This window comes from Lolium perenne, chromosome 4, assembly GCF_019359855.2.
Source record: "Lolium perenne isolate Kyuss_39 chromosome 4, Kyuss_2.0, whole genome shotgun sequence".
Taxonomy (NCBI): Eukaryota; Viridiplantae; Streptophyta; class Magnoliopsida; order Poales; family Poaceae; genus Lolium; species Lolium perenne.
The window spans coordinates 253,705,058-253,726,277 of record NC_067247.2 but is presented as its reverse complement, the minus strand read 5'-3'; the positions used below and the strand labels follow the sequence as shown (position 1 = coordinate 253,726,277).

General features: G+C 41.8%; 1 protein-coding gene across 3 annotated transcripts; it reads right to left on the bottom strand.

The window, feature by feature from the left end:
- Positions 1-411: 411 nt before the first annotated feature.
- On the bottom strand, positions 412-16,876 carry LOC127332239 (uncharacterized). 3 transcript variants are annotated; one of them, XR_011743521.1, is made up of 3 exons: positions 16,316-16,868; positions 16,008-16,136; positions 412-1,430 (listed from the first exon to the last, which is right to left on the bottom strand). XR_011743521.1 is itself a non-coding variant. In XM_051358516.1 (3 exons), the coding sequence occupies exons 1-3, from the start codon at positions 16,474-16,476 to the stop codon at positions 1,374-1,376; spliced, it is 372 nt and encodes a 123-aa protein (XP_051214476.1). In that variant the 5' UTR covers positions 16,477-16,873; the 3' UTR covers positions 412-1,373. The 3 variants fall into 3 exon arrangements, 2 of the variants coding, with proteins under 2 accessions (XP_051214476.1, XP_051214475.1); XM_051358516.1 differs by having other exon boundaries at positions 16,291-16,873; XM_051358515.2 differs by lacking the exon at positions 412-1,430 and adding an exon at positions 15,089-15,291 and having other exon boundaries at positions 16,291-16,876.
- Between the last annotated feature and the right edge of the window lie 4,344 nt (positions 16,877-21,220).

Genomic DNA, 21,220 nt, shown 5'->3' with positions numbered 1-21,220 from the left:
ATTATGTATTAGTTTGTGGAAATTGAAATAAAAATGCCAAAAAGAAGTATTTTTAATGTTTGGGGACGGCGTTTTAGGGACACGGCTGGGGAGCGACGTCCCCCAAACGCGGCACGAACAAAACACGTCCCACAAACGCTCAATCCGGCAAGGTTTGAGGGCACTGTGGGGAACGCGACTGGGCTCGGCAAACACCTTCTCGTCAAAATCTTACAATACACATACTCGTAAAACCGAACGGACAGTCGGACACGTTGTAGCTGAGGTCGCACTGGACATTACCACTTTGCCAAGTGTTGCAATCGGCAAAACCCTAATTTTCCCTTTATTCGTTTCCTCCATTTTCATTGTATAGTTCGTTATAATATTAATAAAATTATCACCGAGTTACATCTTTGCCCCTTGAAATAATGCATTTTCAACTTTTGTGTATAAAAATCATTTTACATTTTGTAAGTACTGCATGTCTTTTAAGAATCAGGTACAAAAAAAATACGGTGCAAAAAGGCACCACTTCTATTTTACGAAATACAAGGAAATATTTTATGGACAATTCAAATACCTATTGCGTGTCAATTATTTTGAGGAATTTCTCATCATTTATACAACTTTCAGCCAATTTAGTACGTAGTGGGCCAAATCTGAACTACGTGCAATGCATAGTTTGCTCGTGATTTTTTGCAAAAATCATTTTTGGTACTCCCTCCGTCACGAATTACATGTCGGAGCGCTAGTGTAAATGAACTTTTGCATTTCCACCTTTTGTATTTCGAAATTATCACCAACGCATCCCCAATCTAAGCAGGAAACTTCGCGGGCGCCGGCGGACTCGCGCGTTCGGGATCGGAGCTTCCGGCCGGAGACTCACACGCCCCTCGCGATCGACCGCCGCCGGAATCGCGCACCCCTCGCGGTCGACCGCCTCCGGAATCGCGCCCCTCGCGGTCGACCGCCGCCGGAATCGCGCGTCCCTCAAACGGAGTCTCGCGCACGCGGGCGGACGGCCTCCGCGCCGGCGATCTCTCGCGCCGCGGGCCAACAGCGGCCTCCCGCGCTCTGCCGGCGCCTGGAGCCGCTTCTCGTCGCTGCTGCTGGAGCTCCCCTCTCGCCAGCGATGGAGCTCGAGGAGGATGGACCCGAAGCTGCTGGAGCTCCCCTCTCGCTGGCGATGGAGCTCGAGGAGGATGGACCCGAAGCTGCTGGAGCCGCCTCTCGCCGCCGCTGCTGTAACCTGTTGTCCGCCGGTGCTGGAGGTCCCCTCTCTCCGCCGCTGGAGCTCGAGGAGCTCGAGGAGGTAGGCGGCGGTGTTGGGGGACTGGTTCAAGTCCACGATCTTGCCGTCTTGGCCGTCGAAGACCTTCAAGTTGCCGTCATCAATGGAGAGCCAGTGCAGGTACCCATTCTGGCACATCATCCGTGGAGAGCCCGACCTGCAGATATGCCATTGTACAAATTCAATTTCTTTGGAATTCCCAAATGCATAGGTTCAAATTCAGTTTCATTGGAATTTCCAAATGTATAGGTTCAAATTCAGTTTCAATGGAATTTCTAAATGTATGGGTTCAACTTCAGTTTCGTTTGAATGTACAGCAACAATACATAGATGTTTATACAAATTATACATTTGAATGTATAGTAAAAATACAGAGAAGATACAGCAATGCTACCGCTAGTTAATGTTTCTGCTTGTCATGCATATGTTGCAGTAAAACTTCTGCTGGTCCTTTACTAAAAAGATTAGCCATATTCAGGAAAATCTGCAATGACAGTTGTATGCAAAATTTAACATTTCAGTTTCAGTTTCATACTCCCAGTTTTTAACTGAACATTGATTAACTGGAGTTTCAGTTTCTGAATGGAACTAACTTGCAGTTTAGAAATGCAACAAGAGTTTATCTAGATCAGTGCATGTACTCCACAAGGAGTAGCAACATATAGTGATTCAGTAGTCACAAGGTCATATCCACAAGGAAGAAAAACAAATAACTAGCAGTATGTTTTTCTAAAAAGAAAAAAATACAAGAGTCTCAAATAACTAGCAGTATGTTTTTACAAATAAACTTTAGCTTCGTGTATCTGTTTTGTTGTTGTATCTTTATAGCATGATTATTTTTGCAGAAAATGGACAAGAGAACAACAGAAGTACTACTACCACAAGTCAACAAAAAAAGGAAAACAAACAACAAGATGAGACTCCAACATGATGATCCATTAGTGCTTTTAAATGAGTAGGTACCAATTAGTGCCTACTTTTGTCTTGAGCAATTCTATTCTTTATGTTTTAAAGATGTTGATGCTCATCATGTGAACTAAATTTAATCTTCTCTATGCACAGCTATATGAAAGAACAAATTGATGGCGGCGAACTATGGAAGCTTGTTTCCAAGAGGAAAAAGGTACCCCTTAGTGAAAAAGGAGTATGGAGATATAACAGAATGCGCCAGGAGGACATCTTCTCCAAACCTTTGATCCATATGAGACTTGGATTCCCTCGGATGACAATACATTGTGATAAGATGCTAGAGCAGGACAGAGGCAAGGATGCTATCATTGATCTCAATTTGAGCCCATCACATCAGATGCTAGAGCAGCACAGAGTGAACAAAGTTGTCATTGATCTCAATTTGAGCCCATCACATCAGATGCAAGTGCACGAGAGAGGCAAGGTTGTTGTCATTGATCTCAATTTGAGCCCGTCACAACAGATGCAAGTGCATGACAGAGGCAAGGGTGATATCATGATGCTGGAGGACAGAGGCAAGGGTGATGAGACGATGCAAGTGCATGACAGAGGCAAGGGTGATGAAATGATGTTGGAGAAGGACAAAGGCAAGGGTGATGAGACGATGCTAGAGAAGGACAGAGACAAGGGTGATGAGATGATGCTAGAGAAGGATAGAGGCAAGGGTGATGACATGTGATACGTCCAATTTGCATCACTATTTTATATCATAATTTGCTGTTATTCATTGATATATTTCATATTTGGGGATAATACTTATGTTATTTCATCTATTTTGCATGTTTCATGATTATTGGAGGATCGAGCACCGGAGCCAGGATTCTGCTGGAAAAAGCACCGTCAGAATGCAATATTTCGGAAGATCAACAGTTGACGGAAATTATACGAAAAACCTTATTTTTCCAGAGGATGAAGTGAGCCAGAAGGGGGAGCCGAGGGGACCCGAGGTGGGCCCACCCCATAGGCCGGCGCGGCCCAAGGCCTGGCCGCGCCGCCCTGTGAGGAGGGGGCCCACAGCCCCCTCTCGCCTCCTTTTCTTCGCATATGCCTTCGTCCCGAAAACCTAAGCTCCAGAGGGTACCTCGCGAAGAGTTACAGCCGCCTCTGCGAGGCGGCGAACACAAGAGAGAAAAGAGCTCTCCGGCGGGCTGAGATCCGCCGGGGAAATTCCCTCCCGGAGGGGGAAATCGACGCCATCGTCACCGCCATCAAGTTGGACATCATCTCCATCACCATCATCATCATCTTCATCTTCATCACCGCCGTCTCCACCTCTGCACATCGTCACCGTTGTAGCAATTTGGGTTTGATCTTGATTGTTTGATAGGGGAAACTCTCCCGGTATTGATTTCTACTTGTTATTGATGCTATTGAGTGAAACCGTTGAACCAAGGTTTATGTTCAGATTGTTATTCATCATCATATCACCTCTGATCATGTTCCATATGATGTCTCGTGAGTAGTTCGTTTAGTTCTTGAGGACATGGGTGAAGTCGAAATGTTAGTAGTGAAGTATGGTTGAGTAATATTCAATGTTATGATATTTAAGTTGTGGTGTTATTCTTCTAGTGGTGTCGTGTGAACGTCGACTACACGACACTTCACCTTTATGGGCCTAGGGGAATGCATCTTGTACTCGTTTACCAATTGCGTGGTTGCCGGAGTGACAGAAACCTAAGCCCCCGTTGGTATATCGATGCAGGAGGGATAGCAGGATCTCAGAGTTTAAGGCTGTGGTTAGATTTATCTTAATTACTTTCTTGTAGTTGCGGATGCTTGCAAGGGGTATAATCACAAGTATGTATTAGTCCTAGGAAGGGCGGTACATTAGCACAGGTTCACCCACACAACACTTATCAAAACAATGAAGATTAATTAGCCGTATGTAGCGAAAGCACTAGACTAAAATCCCGTGTGTCCTCGAGAACGTTTGGTCATTATAAGTAAACAAACCGGCTTGTCCTTTGTGCTAAAAAGGATTGGGCCACTCGCTGCAATTGTTACTCTCGCACTTTACTTACTCGTACTTTATTCATTTGTTACATCAAAACCCCCTGAATACTTGTCTGTGAGCATTTCCAGTGAATCCTTCATCGAAACTGCTTGTCAACACCTTCTGCTCCTCGTTGGGATCGACATTCTTACTTATCGAAGATACTACGATACACCCCCTATACTTGTGGGTCATCAAGACTATTTTCTGGCGCCGTTGCTGGGGAGTGAAGCGCTATTGGTAAGTGGAATTGGTAAGGGAAACTTCTACTGTTTGTGCTGATTTTATTTCTGCCTGCTGCCATAATTCATTATGGAGAGATCTTCTCTTGAGTTTTTATTTGGAAAATCTGCTACTACTGCAAAGGTAGTGGATGAGGCGCCAGGTGAGGAAGAGATACCATACAAAATACCTATGAAAATTATTGAACGTGTAGTGGATAACCGTTATACAGGGGATGGAACTGTCCACCCTGGAGATCATTTACTGTTCTTACATGAATTATGCGGTCTATTCAAGTGTGCAGGTATTGCTATGGATGAAGTGAGGAAGAAACTATTCTCTATATCGCTGTCTGGTAAAGCGGCGCATTGGTATAAATTACTGGATAATGGGGATTCTCTTGATTGGAATGATATTGTGCCCCGGTTTTATTCTAAGTTCTATCCTCCAAGTGAAATTCACAAGGATCGGAACCGCATATATAATTTTTGGCCTCATGATGGAGAGAGTATTGCCCAAGCGTGGGGGAGATTGAAGTCTTTAATGCTCAAATGCCCCATTCATGAGCTTCCTGGTAATGTTATTGTTGATAATTTCTATGCAAGACATTCTTTCGAAGACAAGACCTTGCTGGATACTTCTTGTTCTGGATCATTTACGCGCAACAAAGAAGAGTTTAAAAGGGACCTTCTTAATCGGATCCAGGAAAATACTGAAGGATGGGAGAACGACAAAGATAGAGAATCAGGTATAAATTATGATTATAAATGCATTGAACCTTTTATGGATACTGATAAATTTCGTAATATGAGTGCTACTTATGGTCTTGATTATCAAGTTGCTGTAAATCTTTATAAAGCTTTTGCCTCTCATTATGAATTGCCTAAGAAGAATTTTGATAAGTATCATGAACCGTATAAAGATAAAATTGATTCATCTATCAATAAATGTGTTGTAGTTGAAACTGTTGATCATGTTATTCCTGAAGCTTATGTTGAAAAAACTCCTTTCCCTGCTAAAATGAAGGAGTATTCTGTTATAAATAGTGCGGTTCATAAAAGTGAAAAGAAACCTATAGAACCTGAAGAACAAATAAAAGTTGAACCTGATGTTGCAATAGTTAAAGATCTTGTGACTGAAAATGTGGAGGATGGTCATATTATTTTCTGTGAAGATGCTTCTAATATTGTTTCACATCCTAATAAGTCTAAGCAAGCTAGTGTTCCTATGCTATCTGTTAGAATTGGTGATCATTGTTATTATGGTTTATGTGATATTGGTGCAAGTATTAGTGCTATTCCTTATGAGCTTTACACGGAGATTATGCACGAAATTGGATCTTGTGAACTTGAAGATATTGATGTGGTTATTCGGCTGGCTAATAGAGAAACTATTTCTCCAATTGGTATTGTTCGAGATGTGGAAGTTCTATGCGGTAAGATTAAATATCCTGCTGACTTTTTGGTACTTGGTTCTGCTGCTAGTAAATATTGTCCTATCATTTTTGGTAGACCTTTTCTAAATACTTGTGGAGCTATTATAGATTGCAAGAAAGAGAAAATTTTGACTAAATTTGCTGGTGAATCTTATGAGTTTAACTTCTCTAATTTACCAAAACTCCTTATAAAGCTGATTTGCCTAATAATGATTTTAAAGTTGAACAGTGTGCATCTATTGTTCTTGCTCCTAATAATCCCTTGCAGCAACATTTGGAGAATAGCGAGAGTGAAGTTTTTAGGGAAGAAAGATATGAGCTTGATGAAATTTTCCTTCGTCAACCTATTCTTAAGCATGATTTACCGATGGAAGATCTGGGTACAACACCACCACCAAAGGAAGATCCTGTCTTTGATTTAAAACCGTTGCCTGATAATCTTAAATATGCTCATATTGATGATAAGAAAATATATCCTGTTATTATTAGTTCTAAGCTTACAGAGTCTGAAGAAGAAAGGTTATTGGAAATATTGAAGAAACACCGAGGTGCTATTGGCTACACTCTTGATGACTTGAAGGGGATTTCTCCCTCTATTTGCCAACACGCCATTAATATGGAAGATGATGCGAAGCCTGTTGTTGAACCTCAGCGTCGTCTAATTCCTAAGATGAAGGATGTGGTAAGAAATGAGGTATTAAGACTTCTTGAAGCTGGTATTATATATCCTATTGCTGATAGTAGATGGGTTAGTCCTGTGCATTGTGTTCCTAAGAAAGGAGGAATGACTGTTGTGCCTAATGATAATGATGAGCTCATACCTCAAAGAGTAGTTGTTGGGTATAGAATGTGCATTGATTATCGAAAAGTTAATAAGGTTACTAAAAAAGATCATTACCCTTTGCCTTTTATTGATCAAATGTTAGAAAGGTTATCTAAGAATACTCACTTTTGCTTTCTTGATGGTTATTCTGGGTTTTCACAAATTGTTGTTAAAACTAAGGATCAAGAGAAAACCACTTTTACTTGTCCCTATGGAACTTATGCTTATAGACGTATGCCTTTTGGTTTATGTAATGCCCCTGCTACTTTTCAAAGATGCATGTCTGCTATTTTTCATGGCTTTTGCGAGAGTATTGTAGAGGTATTCATGGATGATTTTTCTGTCTATGGGAATTCTTTTGATAATTGCTTGCGGAACCTTGATAAAGTTTTGCAGAGATGCGAAGAAACTAACCTTGTTCTCAATTGGGAGAAATGCCACTTTATGGTTAATGAAGGAATTGTATTGGGACATAAAATTTCCGAGAGAGGTATTGAAGTAGATAGAGCTAAAGTTGAAGCAATTGAGAAGATGCCCTATCCTAGGGATGTTAAAGGTATTCGTAGTGTTCTTGGTCATGCTGGGTTTTATAGGAGGTTTATTAAAGACTTCTCCAAGATTTCAAAGCCTCTTACTAATCTTCTTCAAAAAGATGTACCTTTTGTTTTTGATGATGATTGTAAGGAAGCTTTTGAAACTCTAAAGAAAGCCTTAACAACTGCTCCTATAGTTGAACCTCCTGATTGGAACTTACCATTTGAAATTATGTGTGATGCTAGTGATTTTGCTGTAGGTGCTGTTCTTGGACAGCGAGTAAATAAGAAATTGAATGTTATTCATTATGCTAATAAAATTCTTGATGCTGCTCAAAGAAATTATGCTACTACTGAAAAGGAATTGTTAGCTGTAGTCTTTGCTTGTGATAAGTTTAGATCTTATATTGTTGATTCAAAAGTTACTATTCATACTGATCATGCTGCAATCAGATACCTTATGCAAAAGAAAGATGCTAAGCCAAGGCTTATTAGATGGGTACTTCTGTTGCAAGAATTTGATTTACATATTGTAGATAGGAAAGGTGCTGATAATCCTGTTGCAGATAATTTGTCTAGATTGGAAAATATTGCTTATGATCCTGTTCCTGTTAATGATAGTTTTCCAAATGAACAATTGGCTGTAATAAAGGTGAGCTCGCGAGATATCCCTTGGTATGCTAATTATGCTAACTTTATTGTTTCCAAGTACTTGCCTCCAACCTTTTCAGCTCAGCAAAGGAGGAAATTCTTTTATGACTTGAGGCATTATTTCTGGGATGACCCACACTTATATAAAGAAGGAGTGGATGGTATTCTGCCAAGATGTGTTCCCGAATATGAACAACAAGAGTTATTGAGTAAATGTCATGGTAGTGCTTATGGAGGACATCACGCCGGAGATAGAACCACGCAAAAGGTTCTACAATCAGGTTTTTATTGGCCGACTCTCTTCAAAGATGCAAGGAAGTTTATCTTATCTTGTGATGAATGTCAAAGGGTTGGTAATATCTCTAGACGCAATGAAATGCCTATGAATTATACTCTTGTTATTGAACCGTTCGATTGTTGGGGATTTGACTTCATGGGACCTTTTCCCTCTTCAGAAGGTAACACTCATATACTTGTTGCTGTTGATTATGTTACTAAATGGGTGGAAGCCATACCTACAAAAAGTGCTGATGGTGAGACCTCTTTAAGAATGCTTCTAGATATTATTTTTCCTAGATTTGGAGTTCCGAGATATATTATGACAGATGGAGGTTCTCATTTTATTCATGGTGTTTTTAGAAAAACTCTTGCTAAATATGGTATTAATCCTAGAATTGCTTCCGCTTATCATCCTCAAACTAGTGGGCAAGTAGAATTATCAAATAGAGAGATTAAATCTATTTTGGAAAAGACTGTTAATAAAAGTAGAAAGAATTGGGCTAGTAAACTGAAGGATGCACTATGGTCTTATAGAACTGCTTATAAAAATCCCATGGGAATGTCACCTTATAAAATGGTTTATGGGAAAGCTTGCCATTTACCTTTAGAACTAGAGCACAAAGCTTATTGGGCTGTTAGAGAATTAAATAAACATCCTAAACTAGCTGGTAATAAGAGGTTGCTGCAATTGAGTTCTCTAGATGAATGGAGAAGTGAAGCTTATGAAAATGCTAAACTCTTTAAAGAGAAAGTTAAAAAATGGCATGATAGAAGGATTATCAAAAGAGAATTTAATATTGGGGATAAAGTCCTATTGTATCGGTCTCGTCTCAGATTCTTTGCAGGGAAATTACTCTCGAAATGGGAAGGACCATATGTTGTTGAGGAGGTGTATTGTTCAGGAGCAATTAAAATTAGCTCTCTCCAAGGCAATGCTAAACAAGTGGTGAATGGACAAAGACTCAAGCATTATATCTCAGGTGATTATTATAATGTAGATGTTGATATTATTCGAGTGGAAACACCGGAAGCTTTCATCAAAGGTCAAATTGACAGTCCGCTAGAACTCGACTTTGAATAGGTAACAGTACTGGTAATGAAAAGTTCGCGATTTACTTTCCGAACAATGTTTTTGCTGTTTTTGGAAAATATGAAAAATTACGAGATCAAAACGGAGTGGAGGAGACGCACGAGGGCGAGCCCTCATAGGCCGGCGCGGGCCCCAGCCAGGCCGCGCCGCCCTATGAGCTGGCCGCCTCGTCGCCTCTTTCCGACTCTGGTTCGACCTGGTACTTTCCTTTTGTCCTGAAATTTTTTGCTATATAATCCCCCGGACCCCTGGAGGTCCGTATATCGTTTTCTCGACGTGTTTTGTTTCGAGCTATTTCTGCCAGGATTTGTGTTCAATCTAGGAGCACCATGGTCTCCAAGAACAAGGGCAAGGAGCTTTCGGATGAAGATATTCAAGATCCCGAGTGGAAAGAGGAGGACAAGAGCGTCAAGGAAGAGGATGAAGAAGAGGTGGAGGAAGACTCGCGCGCACACCCGCGTGCTACCATCGCAAGCATCAAGGTGGTGGATAACCCTTTTAGTGCAAACAAGAGCGCAAGAATTCGCACCGGGGGAAGGGTTCCACGTCATTACCTAGCTCCGAAGACATCTTTCTCAGGCACTCACCATCCCTTCCGCAATCTAATTTTCAATAGTCAAATTGAAAGGACTCCCAGGGCAGCATTGCCTAGCAATTGGGATATAGATCGTTCTAAAACTGCAGGAAGAATGAATCCTGAGGGTGAAGAGTGGGGAAATAACTCCAAGAGTTGGGACTCGCCGTCGGACATACTTCTTAACCGCGTCGAGCACAATTCGGAGATGATTCGCAACCTCACGTACAAGATTGATGAGCTTCAGGAGCTTGTTGAGAAGCTTGTCAGGAATTCATCACCACCATCGCCGAAGGAGTAATTCATCATCGGTATTGGCATCCCTTTGGTTTGTTCCAAGCTTGGGGGAGTGCCGCGGTATCACATCATCACTACCTTTTTACTTTTACTGTCAAGTAGTGTCATATCATGAGTAGGGAAATTATCATATAAGATGGGTTGCAGTTTGGAAGTGTCTCTCCTTTAGTTGGTTGTCTATGTATCCCTTGGTGTGAGTTATCGTTATGGAATATTAATGAGAAGTCTTATCATTTACGTATTGCACACCTTATTTTAGTTTGCAATCTCTATTATATGATCGATCTTGTTGTTAGTATTGGTATCACTTTGGGAGCATGGAATAAATCTATTTGGTTTTGGCAAACTTAGCATTGGTCAATAGCAAAAACACTTTGAAGTTTAAGTAGAAAAGAGAAATACATGTAGTTGTTTCATTATCTTTCTTTCTTGTTAGCTCATAGCTTATTATTCTGAAGTTAAAATTGTTTGTGCTTACAAGGAAGATGCATGATTATTTCTATCACATGTATATTTGTTTGTTTCCTTCAACTCTTATGCTTGCTAATTAACCTTGCTAGCCAAAGACCTGTACTGAGAGGGAATACTTCTCGTGCATCCAAACCTTAACGCAAACCTATGTCATTTGTGTCCACCATAACTACCTACTACATGGTATTTCCTGCCATTCCAAGTAAATACTTCGTGTGCTACCTTTAAATAATTCAAAATTTACTATCTCTTATTTGTGTCATTGTTTTATAGCTCATGAGGAAGTATGTGGTGTTTTATCTTTCAATCTTGTTGGGCAACTTTCACCAATGGACTAGTGGCTTCATCCACTTATCCAATAACTTTGCAAAAAGAGCTGGCAATGGGATTCCCAGTCCCAAATTAATTAACCTAAATAGACACTCCTCCATGGTATGTGATTGATGGACGGCACCAGAAGGATTCGGTTAGCCATGGCTTGTGTAAGCAAAGGTTGGGGGGAGTGTCATCATAATAAAACTAAAATAAAAAGGCACTCCTTCATGGTATGAGATTGTTGGCAGGCACCCGAGGATTCGGTTAGCCATGGTTTGTGAAAGAAAGGTTGGAAGGAGTGCCACACAAAATAAAAATAAAATGGGAGCCGCTCTTTGAAGGTTTGTCTGGCAAGGGGGTTAGAGTACCCGCTACCAGTCGTTGACAACAACAAACACCTCTCAAAATGTTACTTTCATTCTCTTTATATGATTTCAAAACTGAAAAAGCTCTAGCACATGATTTAATCCCTGCTTCCCTCTGCGAAGGGCCTGTCTTTTACTCTATGTTGAGTCAGTAAACCTATTTCCCTCCATCTCAGGCAAGCATTTGAGTAGTTGTGATCAAACCATTATATTGTGATTTGCTTCATCATGTCTTTTATTCTTCCTTGTTTAGTACAAGTTTTATCTAAATGAATATAGCTTTGCAAGTTATCAATGATCATGAGGAGACTATTATGATTGAGTATGCAAGTTGTGCCATATAAACTTTAACATGAGAGCGCTGCTCGATAGATAAGAATAACCTGTTAATTGTTCTCTGACCAAGAACGAAGTTTGCCATCACCAACTATGATTTCTTATGCACCTTTATTTGTGATTACCTTATACTTGTTTCAAGTTGAGTTATATGAGGAAGTTGTTTACTAGAATGTCTTGTGTGAATGAATATGATGCTTCTTGTCCGTATTTTATTTATCGACTCTTCACTCCATAAACATGTGGTCCTGTTTACCGAGTTCAGTTTCGCTTGGGGACAAGCGAAGTCTAAGCTTGGGGGGAGTTGATACGTCCAATTTGCATCACTATTTTATATCATAATTTGCTGTTATTCATTGATATATTTCATATTTGGGGATAATACTTATGTTATTTCATCTATTTTGCATGTTTCATGATTATTGGAGGATCGAGCACCGGAGCTAGGATTCTGCTGGAAAAAGCACCGTCAGAATGCAATATTTCGGAAGATCAACAGTTGACGGAAATTATACGAAAAACCTTATTTTTCCAGAGGATGAAGTGAGCCAGAAGGGGGAGCCGAGAGGACCCGAGGTGGGCCCACCCCATAGGCCGGCGCGGCCCAAGGCCTGGCCGCGCCGCCCAGTGAGGAGGGGGCCCACAGCCCCCTCTCGCCTCCTTTTCTTTGCGTATGCCTTCGTCCTGAAAACCTAAGCTCCAGAGGGTACCTCGCGAAGAGTTACAGCCGCCTCTGCGAGGCGGAGAACACCAGAGAGAAAAGAGCTCTCCGGCGGGCTGAGATCCGCCGGGGAAATTCCCTCCCGGAGGGGGAAATCGACGCCATCGTCACCGCCATCAAGTTGGACATCATCTCCATCACCATCATCATCATCTTCATCATCATCACCGCCGTCTCCACCGCTGCACATCGTCACCGCTGTAGCAATTTGGGTTTGATCTTGATTGTTTGATAGGGGAAACTCTCCCGGTATTGATTTCTACTTGTTATGGATGCTATTGAGTGAAACCGTTGAACCAAGGTTTATGTTCAGATTGTTATTCATCATCATATCACCTCTGATCATGTTCCATATGATGTCTCGTGAGTAGTTCGTTTAGTTCTTGAGGACATGGGTGAAGTCTAAATGTTAGTAGTGAAGTATGGTTGAGTAATATTCAATGTTATGATATTTAAGTTGTGGTGTTATTCTTCTAGTGGTGTCGTGTGAACGTCGACTACACGACACTTCACCTTTATGGGCCTAGGGGAATGCATCTTGTACTCGTTTACCAATTGCGGGGTTGCCGGAGTGACAGAAACCTAAGCCCCCGTTGGTATATCGATGCAGAAGGGATAGCAGGATCTCAGAGTTTAAGGCTGTGGTTAGATTTATCTTAATTACTTTCTTGTAGTTGCGGATGCTTGCAAGGGGTATAATCACAAGTATGTATTAGTCCTAGGAAGGGCGGTACATTAGCACAGGTTCACCCACACAACACTTATCAAAACAATGAAGATTAATTAGCCGTATGTAGCGAAAGCACTAGACTAAAATTCCGTGTGTCCTCAAGAACGTTTGGTCATTATAAGTAAACAAACCGGCTTGTCCTTTGTGCTAAAAAGGATTGGGCCACTCGCTGCAATTGTTACTCTCGCACTTTACTTACTCGTACTTTATTCATCTGTTACATCAAAACCCCCTGAATACTTGCCTGTGAGCATTTACAGTGAATCCTTCATCGAAACTGCTTGTCAACACCTTCTGCTCCTCGTTGGGATCGACATTCTTACTTATTGAAGATACTACGATACACCCCCTATACTTGTGGGTCATCAACATGATGCTAGAGAAGGACAGAGGCAAGGGTGATGAGACGATGCTAGAGAAGGACAGAGGCAAGGGTGATGAGACGATGCTGGAGCAGGACAGAGGCAAGGGTGATGAGACGATGCTAGAGCAGGACATAGGCAAGGGTGATGAGACGATGCTGGAGCAGGACAGAGGCAGAGAATTAAGAGATAAGGAAAGATATGGTGTTTATTTTGCCTTATAAGTAATCAGAAGAAGAGATGGAGGGTTTACGAAAGAGGATAAGCAACTCATAGCAGAAATGCTCAACACAAGTATACGAACAGTCGAAAGGGCGTGGAAATTAGGCAAGGATCAGAATGCAAAAGGGAAACAAAGAGTTGATGTTTCGAACCAAAAGAAGGATCATGTTGGCCGTAAGAGAATAGATTTGGGCCTCTCGAGGGTACCGACAATCCCACTGAATAAAAGAAGGACGATCCGATCTTTAGCGAAGGCCCTAGGTGTTAACCGCACAACCTTACACCGAAGGTTTAAGTGGGGTGAGCTGAATCGACACACTAACACCCTGAAGCCGTTGCTGACAGAAGCAAACAAGGTCCAGAGAATGAAATTTTGCCTCTCTATGCTCAATGAGAACTCTTTGTCATCTCCCGAGCCAACATTCAAGGTTATGGACGACATGGTCCACATAGATGAGAAATGGTTCATTCTGAGTAGGGTGAGGAACACATACTACCTGCTCCCCGAAGAACCTAAACCCTTGCGCACAGTGAAGAACAAGAAAAACATCGCCAAAGTGATGTTCTTAACTGCGGTTGCTAGGCCGAGGTACGGTGAAGGTGACATAGTCACGTTTGATGGCAAGATTGGACGCATTTGTAAAGGAAATTCCAACTGCTAAAAAAAGTAAGAACAGAGAAAAGGGGACAATCGAGGTAAAACCCGTAAAAGTTACCCGAGATGTCATGAGGAACTATCTCTGCGAGCTAGTGATTCCTGCCATCCAGGATAAGTGGCCTGATGAGGATGTAAGAAGAACAATCTTCATCCAGCGGGACAATGCCAAACCTCATGTGCTCCCTAATGATGAGGGTTTCCGACAGGCCGTAGCACAGACTGATTTGGACATCAAGTTGTTGCAGCAACCTCCAAACAGTCCGGACCTAAATGCGCTAGATCTAGGCTTCTTTAGGGGTCTGGAGTCTCACACCGATACTAGAGCACCATTCGATGTGCACCGTTCTTGGTTTATCGATGAAGCATATTTTGATGTTTTTCTTGTATTTTAACATGCATCAGGGCCTAAAATATGATTTGTATGGTGTTGTTAAGCATTCTGGCTTGCCTAACTTTGGCCACTACATGTGCACCATTCGTTCTTCACCAACTAGTTGGCACTTGATGAATGACTCACTTGTAAGTGCTAGTACTTAATTGTTCTTCTTTTTTCATGCCACATATATTGTCACCTTATAACACATATTTTCATTTGCAGGTTGATTCAATTACTGAGACAAGTGCACTAAACCAAGAAGCATATCTGCTCTTCTATGTTAGGCAGGGCATGTTTCCATGGTTCTCAAGTTTTCTACAGGAAGCTAATAGTAGTGCCCATAGTGCTACCAAGAGGATGTACCCTGCTAATAATGACCATAATGTGTTTGCCTTTGACAGCTTAGGTAAGATTTACTTGCATATATAATCTGCTTGTAACCAAGAGGAGTACATTTGCAATAACTAATCAATACCTTTCTGCAGTGACTGAACATCAAACGAATATGAAGACGCCAAAGGTTGCATATTTGTTTACATCTTCCGAAAGCTCTTCCCTGGATCAGAATGCATCGCGAGTACAGAGGGGCATGACGTCTGTAAAAATAAAATATGGTCTGAAAAAATTAGGTTCACCCAATGTGGTGCTTTGTTGAAAGACAACATACTCCATGGTTAGCACAGTAGCACAGTAGCTACTTTGATTATGATCAGACAACATACATGGCTATTTATAGTACGGAGTAGCACAATGGGATCGAATATTATCTTTGATTATAATTGTAATCTCAATTACAGTAGCACAACATAAAAGGCTCTTTGGTTTTTTCCCTAACTACTCCCTGGAGTAGCACATTGAAATGCCCTGGACAATGCTTAATGGATATGCTTTGTGGATATTAATCTTTCAGCAAATAAGAGCATCAGATAGCTTCAAGATGCATGGCACAATAATGGGTACATGGGAATAAGCCAATAATCACCTAGCACTGACAGTAATGCAAGCAATTTGGAACACAATAATTTCATTCTAAATTTCCTGATCATAGCCTGGAAACCTACTGCCATTTCTTTAATCAGGGAAGCAAAACTGTAAAAGATTTTCTCCTAATGGCATTTTGGATACTCCTACTCTAGTGAAACTGATCCCTACTCTAGTGAAGCTGATTCCTGTTTTGTACCCAAGGTGGCCAATCTCTCCAATTTTAAGTTGAACCATCTCTTTCATCTTCATAAAGTTTCAGGCTTGCATATCCTAATGAAAGGAAACCACATGAATGACAACCATCTCCTTGTGAGAAAAGGGGCCTCACCTGCAGCATCTTCATGTGGATGTGCTCGACAGCAGCTCGGCGAGGCAGCAGCAGCTCCGGACAGTAGCTTGGGGAGGAGCTTGGGATGGCAATTCCTCTGCGTCTTGGCCGAATCCAGCCGTCACAGCCCTGGTGATTATGAAGTGCAGAGTACATTCAGATTATGAAGTGCAGAGTACATTCGGATTATGGAGTCGCATTCAGCTTGTACTCCGTACATGACATTCAGAGTTGCATGGAAGCAATGCTAGCGACTATTCAGAGTATGGCAGTCAGAGCGCACATTCAGGTTATTAAGCAATACATACTGTCGTTGACGAGTCGTGGAAGTGGAGCCTCGGCCTTCATACACGCGCGCCTGGACGATGCTGTCCGGGTTGGGGCAGCTGTCGTCGCAGCTCGGCCCTCTCGCCGCAGCACCACGGCTCCCTCTCCTCCGTGTCTCGGCCGAATCCAGCAAAGAAACCATTTTTACCACGACCTCGGCCGAATCCAGCAACAACACCGGATTGGAGCTCCGCGTTGCCGCCACGAGCAGCAACACAACGATTGGATCTCCGCCAACTCGAATCGAGCTTCGCCGCGCCGCCACCACCGCCACCGCGAGAGATCCGGTAGAAAAATCCCCAATTTAAGCACTAAATCAGTGGGTGCCGGGCCACGAGGGAAGGAGCGGCTGCCCGCGATGCGGGACAAGGAGAGTGGGGCGGCAACGCCGCGACGCGGGACGTGCGCGCAAGGAGGCGGCGTGGGGCGGAGGGGAAGCAGCACCGGGAGGCGGTGGTCGTCGACGAGCGAGAGGAAGACAGCGAGACGGTGGGAGGATGAATTGGTTTGTCAGGAAATCATCATCACATCATCAGGGACGTTTTTGCGAAAATAATGGTCCGACAACTATTCCGTGACGCAGGGAGTACACAAGTTGTTATTACAATGGGAATAGGGTGGGGCTTTGCAAGATTAACCCCCAGCAAAGAACAGTCGTGGCAGCCATTTTGACCACACTTGTAAAACACCATTAAAATTAAAAAAAAAGGTATTGCATACTATCATTTTATGTTAAACATTAAATATGACACTTATCCTTAAAAAACTCTTCACATAAATGAGCTACCATGTAGGAAGATACATGGCTCTTTCAAGTTAAATAAGCTAGGTTATGAACTTAACCATGACATAGTATGTTTGAATGAGAAATTGTGGATACTCGGGTAGCTTGGAATGGTGAACACTGTTAACGGCGGGAGTTATAATTTTATTTGCACAAAAAGTCCATTTTTCATATTTTTTAGGTGCTGGAACTGTGTTTTTTTTTTTTTGCGAAACACCTACCAAAAGACCAGACTTGTACCAGTCTATCTACAAAATAGTATATCACATTTATGTGCTAGTTCACACACCTCTTGCGTTTTAAATCATTCTATGAATTTCTCATAAGTTATACGGTTTCCTGCTGATTGCGCTGGAACCGGACAAGAGTACTTGATCACATTTATATGATAGTTCACATACCTCTTGGGTCATCTTTCGCATGTTCCTAAATTTTTTCGAAAATCATTTCTAGGTGCACATAGTGTTGTTATGAGAGACACGATGACCGATTTGCGGATTTTCTCAGGTGTATCCCAAATCAATACAAGAAAAGTTGCCATGATCGATGAATTGAAAGTCGCGCCGTGGTTGCTGATGCACCATGCCCGATGATTTTTGCTCTCTCTGTGGTGCATGTTTAAAAAAATCTCGTTTTTGAGGCCATCTAGCCCGACGTAAACGTGGAAAACGTCGTGTATGGTGGTCCGGGACGTGGTGCATTATGAATTCTCGGGTGCACCGGCCGAGTTAACGCAAATCCGCACCGCCAGGGATGTAGGGCCCAGATGGCAGCCTCTCTAGCATTGTTTTTTTCTCGATCGTGCCATCTCCTTCAACGTTCTCCGATCAAGCCGTATACGATGCAGAATCATGGGTCCCGTATGTCATCCTCTATGAACGAAAATTCTTTCTTTTCTTGGATTTTTTTGACCCCTTGATTTCTGGCTACTTTTTTTTTTCTTTTGATCCCGCGCTGTCTTGGAAACGTTGAGACCGCTGCTGCAAAATGGAACTCGCATGTCATCCTCTATGTACAATCAAGTTTCTTTCTTCGAGTTATTTTTGGCACCTGATATTTGGCCACCTTCCTTTTTCTTTCGATCATGTGCCGCCTCTGAAACGTTGAGACCACTGCTGCAAAATAGGACCCGCATGTCATCCTCTATTTACAATCAAGTTTCTTTTCTTGGAGTTATTTTTGGCACCTGATATTTGGTCACTTGCCTTTTCTTTCGATCCCGTGCTGCCTCTAAAACGTTGAGACCGCTGCTGCAAAATGGAACCTGCATGCCATCCTCTATGTACAGTCAAGTTTCTTTTCTTGGAGTTATTTTTGGGACCTGATATTTGGTCACTTGCCTTTTTCTTTCGATCCCGTGTCACATTTGAAACATAGAGAGCGCTGCTGCAAAAAGGGACCCGCATATCATCCTCTATGTACAATCAAGTTTCTTTTCATGAACTTATTTTTGGCACCTGATATTTGGTCACTTGCCTTTTTCTTTTGATCCCATGCTGCCTCTCAAAGGTTGAGGAACCTGCTGGCTCATGGGACCTGTATGTCATCCTCTATGTACGATAAAAGTATCTTTTTTGGATTTTTTTCACCCTCTAATTTTTTGCTATTTCCTTTTTCTTTCGATCCCCTGCCGCCTTGGAAACATTGAGGATGCTGCTGCCTCATGGTTCCCGCATGTCATCCTCTATGAACGAAAATTCTTTCATTTCTTGAATTTTTTTGACCCCCTGATTTCTGGCTACTTCCTTTTTCTTTCGATCTCATGCCGCCTCTCAAACATTGAGACCGCTACTGCTAAATAGGACCCGGATGTCATCCTCTATGTACAATCAAGTTTCTTTTCTTGGAGTTATTTTTGGCACTTGATATTTCGTCACTTGCCTTTTTTTCGATCCTGTGCCGCCTCTGAAACGTTGAGACCACTGCTACAAAATGGGACCCGCATGTCATCCTCTATGTACAATCAAGTTTCTTTTCCTGGATTATTTTTGGCTCCTGATATTTGGTCACTCGCCTTTTTCTTTCGATCTCATGCCGCCTTTGAAACATTGAGGACGCTGATCGCCCATGGGTCTCGCATGTCAGCCTCTGTGAACATTAAACCTTTCCTTTCTTGGAGTTATTTTTTACCCCTAATTTCTGGCTATTTGCCTTTTTCTTTTGATCCCCTGCCGACTTTGAAACGATGAGGACGCTGCTGCAGGTCGGTCCCACATGTCATCCTCTATGAACAATAAAAGTTTCATTTGATGGATTTATTTTTGATCCCTAATTAATTTACGGCTATTTCCTTTTTCTTTGGATTCCCTGCCGCATTGGAATCGTTGAGGATGCTGCTACCTCATGGGTCCCGCATGTCATCCTCTTAGAACGATAAAACAAAATCTTGGATTTTTTTACCTACTGATTTTTGGCGTATTTTTTCTTTCGATCTCCTGCCGCCTTTAAAATGTTGAGGACGCTGCTGGCTCACGGGTCCCACATGTCAGCCTCTATGAACAACAAACCTTTCCTTTGTTGGATTTATTATTGACCCATAATTTCTGGCTATTTGCCTTTTTTTTTCGATCTCATGCCGCCTCTAAAACATTGAGACGCTGGTGGCTCATGGGTCCCACATGTCAGCCCCTATGAACAAGAAAAGTTTCCTTCGTTGGATTTATTTTTGACCCTAATTACTGTCTATTTGCCTTTTTCGATCCCCTACCGCCTTTGAAACTAAGAGGACGCTGCTGGCCCATGGGTCCCACATCTCAGCCTCTCTGAACGATAAACCTTTCCTTTATTTTTTTTTGATCCCATGCCGCCTTGGAAACGGTGAGACCGCACCTGCAAAATGGGACCCATATGTTATCCTCTATGTACAATAAAAGTTTCTTTTTTGGATTATTTTTGGCACCTGATATTTGCTCACTTGCCTTTTTTCGATCCCCTGCCGCCTTTGAAACATTGAGGACGTTGTTGGCTCGTAGGTCCCACATGTTAGCCTCTATGAACAATAAAAATTTCCTTTTTTGGATTTATTTTTGACCGCTGATTTCTAATAACTTTGCTTTTTTCTTTCGATCCCATACCGCCTTTGTTAAAGTTGAAGATAATGCTGCAAAATAGGTCCCACATGTCAGCTTCTCTGTACGATAATTGTTTCCTTTCTTGGATTTTTTTTCCACTGCTGGCTGATGGGTCCCAAATGTCAGCCTCTATATACAAGAAATATGTGATTTCTCGATATTTTTTAACCCGAGATATGTCGGATACTTATTTTTTTTCGATCCCTTTTGTTTGTTTATACCTTCAAATGTTATAGGATGCTACTGGCGAATGGGTCCTACTCTAGCATTCTCAAATGAAGAAAAAACTAAAATATTATCTATTCATTTGTTTTTCATACTCCATGCATCTAATCCATACTAACTGTTGATCCGAATTTTAGTTCAACTTTATTAGTCCAAATTTGATCTACGAGGGAGTATGTAATATATTTTGGGTTCACAGCACTGCACTTGTTCACAACAATCTGATGAAGAGCTTTGTCATTTTTTTCAAACTACAAATACACTCTAACATCTTGCAAACTGATAGAATAAATTTTGGAACTTTCTATAATTTATGAAAATTTTGAAGTCGACCAGATGAATATATCAAAATACAAAGCCAATGTAGATGCGCATACTGGCTATGCGCATTTAAAAAGAATCAGAATCATAATTGATACGAAATAAAAATAATTTTATATGTAGAATCTCGGTTTCTTGAGGGCCAATCATAGGATCTCCGTGTTTAAATTAGGAAGGGCCCCAATGGCATGAGTCAAATGGCCCATTAAATGTACTTGGATTGTTATCAACGAAGTAAGCAGGCTGACAGCAATCACCATGTACATGGTTGGCGGCCGCCCAAAAGTACAAACAATTGGCCCATTCAGGGAAGGTAATACTTTTTTTATTGGGAAGGTTGTCTGGGCTAACCCAAAAAAACTTGTGCTACATGGGTGACACTTGAACCCATGATCGTTACTGAAGGTTGCCTATTTGCGCATAATATGTTTTGTCAGTGGGCACTTCACTAATTTGTGGAAAACATATCCAGCGCAGGATTCGAA